This window comes from Syngnathus acus, chromosome 24 (genome assembly GCF_901709675.1).
Source record: "Syngnathus acus chromosome 24, fSynAcu1.2, whole genome shotgun sequence".
Taxonomy (NCBI): domain Eukaryota; kingdom Metazoa; phylum Chordata; class Actinopteri; order Syngnathiformes; family Syngnathidae; genus Syngnathus; species Syngnathus acus.
The window spans coordinates 7,568,817-7,578,129 of NC_051108.1; the positions used below are offsets into that span (position 1 = coordinate 7,568,817).

At 44.5% G+C, this 9,313-nt stretch overlaps 1 protein-coding gene across 2 annotated transcripts; it reads left to right on the forward strand.

The window, feature by feature from the left end:
- The first annotated feature begins 4,706 nt into the window (after positions 1-4,706).
- Positions 4,707-7,020, forward strand: LOC119118235 (laforin-like). Of its 2 annotated transcripts, none has more exons than XM_037245096.1 (4): positions 4,707-5,076; positions 5,411-5,585; positions 6,117-6,361; positions 6,451-7,020. In XM_037245096.1, exons 1-4 carry the CDS (start codon positions 4,815-4,817, stop codon positions 6,726-6,728), a joined length of 960 nt encoding a protein of 319 aa, XP_037100991.1. In that variant the 5' UTR covers positions 4,707-4,814; the 3' UTR covers positions 6,729-7,020. The 2 variants fall into 2 exon arrangements, with proteins under 2 accessions (XP_037100991.1, XP_037100992.1); XM_037245097.1 differs by having other exon boundaries at positions 6,440-6,771.
- Positions 7,021-9,313: the final 2,293 nt, after the last annotated feature.

Here is a 9,313-nt window from a genome sequence, read left to right on the forward strand (position 1 = left end):
CTTTTTGTTGTCATTTTGGAACTGATTAGCCTGATTCATAGTAGCATGGACTTGGAATCGTGATTGATTGCTAGAAATGTAAGAATCGTAAAGACTAGAGTGACCTCGCTTCGGACATTTAAAGACGGAAGTGATTGATTCAAGTCGACGAGTCTTCCAAAGTCATAACGTGGTTATTAATCGAGGTATTCATCAAAATGAAACGATGGGTCATATGAGTTGAAGTCATTGGGAAAATTATTGAAGCCATTAGACTTTGCAAATGGACTTTCTTCAGGGTTCCCAGACACTGCCTGTGTGTTTTTTTTCCCCGACGGAATTGAAATTAGGGAAAGGTTCATTGGCAGTTCACAGACAGAAATATTGGAAAAATTATGTGTCGTATGGGACCTTCAAGTGGCTAGCAAGGCTAGCTAATAACTTGACATACACACGTGTGTATGCTGGACCACAGAAAGTATTTATTTTAGGCTCATTAAAGGTTCCTCCGACATGAACTTTAGGCCGCCATACATCTTTCATGCTTTTCAACCTTCGCCTCGGCGCCCTCATTTATCACGAGGACTCGAACTGGGGTTGTTCGTCAAGTCGCACGATATGCACGGGCGCAGCCGATTGATATTCACGGCGGCCGTTTGAAAGCAGCTCAGCTTTCCTTTTTAGTCTCTCGTTGCAAGTCGTAGCATTTGCTGGGTTTCAGGCACTCTGTCAACGTGCTACTTCGGAAAGAAGCCTGCGATGACTTTTGACTTCCAGGCAGCCCGAGGTCAAGCTGATGATGATGAAGTTTCAAGCAGACTTGTCCAACCGTAGCAATGTTATCAAGGCCAGAAACGCTAAGCTTGAAGTGCCGTACACAAAATTGGACCCGAGTCAATTAGACAGCAGCATGATGAAGTACGAAGGGACACGAGGCGTTACGTTCCAACCCGAGAGCGTTATGCAAAACTCAACATTTATTCTATATTTCTTGATATCCACTTAACAGACTACAACGCTGTGTTCAAAGTTATGCAAATTGTATTTTTCTTCTGCTTTTCCTAAGTACTGCATGTAAATGACAAGATCATTTTCATGTCATCAACACGGTTGTTCTAGTCATGTGTTGAGTGTTAAACGGCTTTATACATTAGCATTACATATTACCAGTTCTGCTTCTCTGCTTTAGCCAAATTCCTCTATCGAGTAAGAGGTGAAAACTCTTGTTTAGTCTTCTAGACCAGTGGTTCTCAAACTTTTTCCAGTGATGTACCCCCTTTGAAATCTTTTTTCAGCCAAGTACCCCCTGACCAGCGCAACACATTTCTGGTAGAAAAGAAAGAGGTACAGGATTGTCCCATCAGTGTTTGATTTATTAAAGTTAAACAACTTGTAGCAATGTACCTGACAGACACATTTATGTTTCAAACATTGCATATAGAAACAACAACGATAAACAGTAAACAGTGACCACCGAGAAGGCATAAACCCTTTCAAAACTCAAATACTGTATGCAGAACACTGCTAATTTTTATGAATCTTTCTTGTAATAATCTATTGCAAGGAAATAAAAATATAAATAACTAAAAATGTGTTCACAAAAATAAATGAACTTAATTATAAATAATATCTTGTTTACAAAATAAATTGATAACTCCTCATAAAAAATAATCCACTTTACCTCTTCTGGGATAAAAAAAAGAAACTTTTTTTTTCCTCTTAAAATTGAATTGTTGTGAAGGAATGGGGTCGAAATACAAAAAGTCCTGCCTAGCTACAAAAACAGATATGCTCGAACTTCATTGAATAAAGTACATAAGCAGAAATGTATATTCACATATTAAATCAATAAAAGAAATATTTTAAGCATATAATTATACCTACACACCAAATCAATAAAGAAGACATAACTAGACATTTTTAATAGGTGGTAATGACAAAGGTTTTTATAACTTTATGATCTGAGCACTGTGAAATAACAAATGTTTTTTGATATATTGCCTGAATAGCTTAATGACCCTTAAGGAACTGTGTAATGCATGCCTGATGTTTTTTCTCTAAATCATGGACACGGCCAGAGTCGTCTTGACCGTTCAGTACTTGATTATATCTTGTGTTTTGACTAAACGTCATATGTCGCCTAAATGCGAGACGCCAGCTTTTCGATTACTACTGAACGCTCTGCACAGAGGGAAATATTTTGCCTAACAAAGAAGAGATACGGTTAAACTAAGATTAAACTAAGAATGTAATGATGTAAGCAAAGACATGGAGTATCAAAAGAACAAACTTTGCATCGTCAGGGAACATTAATAAATTGACGATGTCACAGCCAAAAGCTCACATAATTCCGTACAAAATGACAAAATTGAAAGAATGACGAATGGATGAGGTGCGACAGTGTAAGAATGGAGCAGAATGTTTACAGGAAGGTAACTTGCAGATAAAACCAGCTGGTGCCAGAGGGAGACAGCCAAGGACTTGGCCAAAGATGATCACCAAGGCCGAAAGACAGGATGGAAGACGGCAGCCCCCACACACACACCGAATCGTCCATAACCAGCACCCACTCCCATGGAATCAAACTCTACTGCGAACTCGCCCCACCCCAACGACTCATCACCCATCAAACTCGCCCCACACCGGCCTGTGCAACTGAATATAAGCTGACCAAAGAACCTTGAACGTGGCCTTTCTCTGAATGGAGACTTTCTGCTCTTGAAAGGCCCAGTGCTGTATTGTACTTTCCTGAAAACAGAGCTTTCTTAACAAGAATTGTGATTGAACTCAACCAACCTGTGTAAGTCTAATTTCTGCTTCAGTGTCTTTGCATTTTCCTAAATCTGAAGAAATTAAACGAGCACGCAGTGAGTAAATTGGATAACAGGTGATTGGCAATGGCTTTTGCCGTGAGGCGCAGATAGCGCTCCCTAAATTGTGGACCAAATCCAACAGTTGCATTGAACATTTGATTTTGATTTGACAAGCATTGAACAAGCATTGAACAGTCTTGAAGCTTGAATGAGTCTTTTGCACTCATACTACATTTTAGTGAGAAACATGGGCTTGTACCTCACTTTGTCATCCTTGGTGGCAGGGAGGCAACTGCTGTGATCAAGTTCTTCTCCAGGCTCAGTCTGTTTCTTTGCTTTGTTTTGATCACAGTCATTGCAGAGAAGGAAGTCTCACATAAATATGTGGAGGCAAAGGGCAGCAGCTGCTCCAAAGCTTTCTGTCCCAGCTCAGGGTGCTCCTGCCTCACACACACCCAAAACTGTGTGAGAGTGGATGCGCCAAACTTCATCTGCAGGCCACGGTCAGATGTCACTTCCATCAGTTTTTCTTGGTGAGTGACAGGAAGCTTGCTTCTCTTTGCTTCAGACAAGAGAAATGAGTTTCTCACCCAATCCAGCTGTGCAGATTTCTCCTCCATGTCAGCAAAGTAGCAATGAAAGCCTTTTATCAAGTTAGCCAAATGTCCCACTATGACTAACTTCACTGGTGCTGTCTCCACATCTTCATTGGAGAGAAAAGCATCCACCTGAGGAAAGCAGGTGAAATCCTCCTAACCACATGCCCTTTTCCACAGCTCTGTTTTCTTCAGGAAACCACCCACTTGTCATACAGGTTCAGGATGCTGGTGTCCTTGCCCTGCAGAGACACATTCAGTTCGTTCAGTTTGCTGAATATATCTGCCAGATAGCAAAACTTTGCAAGCCAGTCCGTGTTCTCGAACAAGGTGGCATGGGGAGATCCGTGCTCTGTCAGAAAGGTGTGCACTTCAGCTCGTAACTCCAACAGCCTGTTGAGTATCTTCCCTCGAGAGAGCCAGCGCACTTCTGTATGCAGGAGGAGTTGCGTGTGTTCAGCTCCCATGTTTTCACAGAGGCGGCGGAACAAACGTGCATTAAGTGGCCTTGACTTGATGAAGTTGATCACTTTGAATCTGTCGTTCAAAACATCATGCAACACGGGGCTCATTTTCTTGGACGCTAACGCTTCCCGGTGAATCACACAGTGAGTCCACTTCATGTCGGGATTTTCCTTTTTAATCCGCGCAATGAGCCCTTTCACACTGCCCGTCATTGATGCAGCCGGACCTGTACAGATGCTGCTGCAGGATTTCCAGCTGATACCATTTTCAGAGAAAAATGCGTTAACGACATTAAAAATGTCCTCTCCGGTTGTTCTCCCCCCAGACTTTTGCAGAAAAGTATGTGTTCACAAATGTAGTCAGTCTCAATGTATCTCACAAAAACAACAAGCTGTGATCCTATCATTTAAAAGTTTAGGTCGTGGTTGAAAAAGTAAATACATCAATAAATTGCTGGATTCAACTCCTTGTGTTTTTAGACTTGTTTAATTCGTTGAATTTTACATGAAAAGCTGAAATTGTACACTAATAAAGGCATGTTGCTCTGAAATCTATATTGAATTTTCCCTCGAGGGATTATAATCACAAAACTGTTTTTCAAGGCAGAACTGTCCTCTAGCGGTACTCGAATGAATGTTTCAAACATATTTTATGAACAATTATTGAAGTGCAATTGATTTTAATTGAATTGTTACTGAGATTTATTTTTTCTTGCCCAATATAAGTTGAAACTAAGTATAATGTTCTGGTGGCTTCTAATTAAACAAACCTTTTTTAGGGAATAAAACCACTCGGACTTTCTGCATTAAAAAAGAAATGGAGTGGGGGCTGCTGTATTTCCAAATGCCACCACTAGACAACGCTACTGTTAACATTTTTACTTCCGTCAACACGCTTCTAACTATACCGGACTCAAGTTTATTTTAAGAGCTGCACTTTGATCGCGACTACAAATGAGTCCATGACCATGTCCGGCATGTTGTTCCGATTCGGCGTTATTGTCACCGCAGACTCGCCGCACGTCGAGCTCTTTATTTTGGGTTCGCGCGAGGAGATGGGCCAGTGGGATCCGAGCAAGGCCGTTCGGATGAGAGCCTGTCGGAGCTCGGTGTCGACCCGGGAGCCGTGCCTGTGGCTCGGTGACGTGCGGTTGCGGGAGCCCTTTAAGGACACACTGTGGTTTAAGTTCATCCGAAGAACGGACGGCAATTATGTTTGGGAAGGTACAGCACAAGCAAAAAAGCTTCACGCCGCAGTTGAATTAAATGGTCCATTTAAATGACGTAATTTTACCTTTTGACCACACTGTGGCAGCAAATATCCGAGAATGAATTGAGTCTTTCCGTCAGTGCTCCTTATTGAACCTAATTTTAATTGAACTAGGAAGTCTATTTGGTCCATTTATAGACTGTTTTGATAAATTTCAATGTTCTGCTCCTTTTGTTTGACAGCAACAAACTTAAACTTTGAGCAAGCCGGACAGGCGCATACATAAAAATATAATATCCCAATAGTGAATAGTAGTTAATAGCCGCACAATTTTTTTTTTATCCACAGGCAACGGGCCACACCACGACAGAACATGCACCTATGACGAGCAGAATGTGGTGGACGGCGTCTACTGCCACCCGATCGGCCACTGGATCGAAGAGACGGGCCACACGGACGAGATGAAGCACACCACCAACTTCTACTTTAGCGTGGCTGGTCAGAATGCCATGCACTTCTCCAGGTAAGACAAAAAACGCCACAATGCTTCCATCAATCCAATTTAATAAGTGCCAGATTCTTATTTAATGCCTATACAGTGAATGCCAGCTTCCCTCAGGTCAACATGGTTACCCGGCAACAAGATGGTGCCGAACGAATAATTAAGATACAAATTCTTCGGTTGTTGTTTGGAGACTTCTAACACAATAACAACAAAAGCACCCTCTTAACAAGTTAGAGTTTCACTTGAGGAATCCTCACGATTGAAACAGGCAAAAGGATCTCTTTTGGTTTCTAGGCAACCAGAGCATTTGTCAAATAATTTATCGAGTGCCTATCCCCAGTATCGTCACAAAATGTTTTCCTGTATGGATGAAACAAACTAACCAAGAGCCTCAGTTGCCCTCTTTAGCCTCTTATGTCCTTTCACTTTGCTCTTTTCAATTTGCTGTCAGAAATGTAACATGAGATGTTCCAATCTGCCACAAAGAATGAATCCTCGGCAAATGCGTTTCCAACTCATTGAGCGCATCCTTGTTTGTCGCTCCCACAGGGTGCTACCGAGGCTTTGGCTGGGGAGCTGTCCTCGGCGAGCGGAACACATGACTATCAAAATGAAGCATGACCTTGGCATCAGCGCGGTGATGAACTTCCAGACGGAGGAGGACGTGGTGAACAACTCCCACGGCTGCCGAGAGAACCTTGACGAAGCCATGACGCCTGACGCCGTGATGAAGTTGTATAACCGCTGCGGCCTCGCCTACGTGTGGATCCCCACGCCCGACATGAGCACTGAGGGTAAGCCAACAATTTGAACCACAGTAACACCTCCCATCATGGAGGCGGTCCGATCCATATCACCAAAACCAACGACAGAACCTTCTCAGGTCGCATCCGGATGCTCCCTCAGGCAGTGTTCTTGCTTCACGGTCTGCTGGAGAACGGCCACACCGTTTACGTCCACTGCAACGCCGGCGTGGGCCGCTCCACGGCCGCCGTGTGCGGCCTACTCATGTACGTGCTGGGCTGGAGCCTCAGGAAGGTCCAGTACGTCGTGACCGCCAGGAGACCCGTCGTGTACATAGACGAGGAGGCTCTAGTGCGAGCCCGGGACGACTTTGTTGCCAAGTTTGGCACGCTGCGATCTTCCGTCTTAGAGATGTGAGGATGGAGACTTGGACATCCTCCAAAAAGGCTTGCCAAAGAATTTGAATGCGTCTTACTGGAATATTCTTTGTGTTACATTTTGAAGTGCTCACAAAGACTTTTTCATGCTTGCAGAATGGCTGAGCGCTTTGAGTCATGCGTGTGGAATAAAAATCCATATGGAAAGAAGAGGCTAAATATACAGATTTACATGCATTGCAATTAAAATGAGTGAAGATGCATGTGGCTTCTTGAAGGGAGATAACCTACTTTCAATGTAACTCCAAATTTAAATAAATGTTGTCTTTGGGCTTTTTGTTGTCATTTTGGAACTGATTAGCCTGATTCATAGTAGCATGGACTTGGAATCGTGATTGATTGCTAGAAATGTAAGAATCGTAAAGACTAGAGTGACCTCGCTTCGGACATTTAAAGACGGAAGTGATTGATTCAAGTCGACGAGTCTTCCAAAGTCATAACGTGGTTATTAATCGAGGTATTCATCAAAATGAAACGATGGGTCATATGAGTTGAAGTCATTGGGAAAATTATTGAAGCCATTAGACTTTGCAAATGGACTTTCTTCAGGGTTCCCAGACACTGCCTGTGTGTTTTTTTTCCCCGACGGAATTGAAATTAGGGAAAGGTTCATTGGCAGTTCACAGACAGAAATATTGGAAAAATTATGTGTCGTATGGGACCTTCAAGTGGCTAGCAAGGCTAGCTAATAACTTGACATACACACGTGTGTATGCTGGACCACAGAAAGTATTTATTTTAGGCTCATTAAAGGTTCCTCCGACATGAACTTTAGGCCGCCATACATCTTTCATGCTTTTCAACCTTCGCCTCGGCGCCCTCATTTATCACGAGGACTCGAACTGGGGTTGTTCGTCAAGTCGCACGATATGCACGGGCGCAGCCGATTGATATTCACGGCGGCCGTTTGAAAGCAGCTCAGCTTTCCTTTTTAGTCTCTCGTTGCAAGTCGTAGCATTTGCTGGGTTTCAGGCACTCTGTCAACGTGCTACTTCGGAAAGAAGCCTGCGATGACTTTTGACTTCCAGGCAGGGAGACACCATCATATGAACACCACCTAAGACGTAGGATTCATCCCTGCGATTTCACACCATCTGAGGCATTATTTGGCAACACAAAGAGTAATTGGATACAAATATCATCCTTGCATTCTGGGATGGCTCAGGATTGTATTAAAGAAAAACATAGTGGAAAAAGTGAAAGCCTATTACAGTAAGGCCTTGGAATACAATTGCATTTATTTTATTTTATTTAATTTATTGGCTTCAGGTTGTTTTGTGACATTTCCATTTATATATATATATATATTTTTTTTTTTACACATTGTTTTACTAAAATTGCCTTAAGAGAATGCCCAAGTTAGCTTAATGCTAACATACTGTCAGGAATCAAATGCAGCACGAACCTTTATTGAACAGGGGAAAGGGGAAGTGGAACGCTGGACTGCCGGTCTGGCTGGTGTAGCGCGTAGTCGGAGGGAAGCAGGTGTTCGAGGCAGGCGGAGATCAGAACGTGGTCAAAGACAGGCAAGTAGTCAGGACAGGCAGCGAGCAAGGCGAGTCGCGTCGCGTCGCGTCGCGTCGCGTCGGGTCGGGTCGGGTCGGGTCGGGTCGGGTCGGGTCGGGTCACAACACGAGCAAAGTCGGCAACGGGAATCGTTCGGGCAGGGCACAGTGGGCAGTGGCGTCACGGGCAGGGTAAGAAGACCAACTGACAACCACTGGCTTGATTCACTGAGTTTAAATAGAGCGGGCCCAACGAGCCGTGGCAGGTGCTGGTGATTAGCTTAATTGGGGGTGTGGCTGGAAGTCCAGTGACACAGGCACATGACACATAAAATGGAAAACGCCACTTAAGAGTTAATAATTAGCTTTGGTTGTTGCTCAACCTCAAGTGCGGCTCGGTGGAACACTGGGTAGCACGTCCGCCTCACAGTTAGGAGGGTGCGGGTCTGATTCCACCTCCTGTGTGGAGTTTGCATGTTCTCCCCGTGTCCGCGTGTGTTTTCTCCGGGCACTCCGGTTTCCTCCCACATCCCAAAAACATGCTTGGTAGGCTGATTGAGCGCTCCAAATTGTCCCTAGGTGTGAGTGCGAGTGCGAATGGTTGTTTGTCTCTGTGTGCCCTGCGATTGGCTGGCAACCGGTTCAGGGTGTCCCCCGCCTACTGCCCGATGACGCTGGGATAGGCTCCAGCACGCCCGCGACCCCCGTGGGGACTAAGCGGTACAGAAGATGGATGGATGGATGTTTTACTAAAATTGCCTTAAGAGAATGCCCAAGTTAGCTTAATGCTAACATACTGTCAGGAATCAAATGCAGCACGAACCTTTATTGAACAGGGGAAAGGGGAAGTGGAACGCTGGACTGCCGGTCTGGCTGGTGTAGCGCGTAGTCGGAGGGAAGCAGGTGTTCGAGGCAGGCGGAGATCAGAACGTGGTCAAAGACAGGCAAGTAGTCAGGACAGGCAGCGAGCAAGGCGAGTCGCGTCGCGTCGCGTCGCGTCGCGTCGCGTCGCGTCGGGTCGGGTCGGGTCGGGTCGGGTCGGGTCACAACACGAGCAAAG

Excerpts from the sequence above, each read along its gene's own strand:
- LOC119118235 (XM_037245096.1), top strand. The coding sequence starts at position 4,815 with ATGACCATGTCCGGCATGTTGTTCCGATTCGGCGTTATTGTCACCGCA. Across the intron at positions 5,077-5,410 it reads CGGCAATTATGTTTGGGAAG|GCAACGGGCCACACCACGAC; the intron begins GTACAGCACAAG and ends TTTTATCCACAG. Across the intron at positions 5,586-6,116 it reads AATGCCATGCACTTCTCCAG|GGTGCTACCGAGGCTTTGGC; the intron begins GTAAGACAAAAA and ends TCGCTCCCACAG.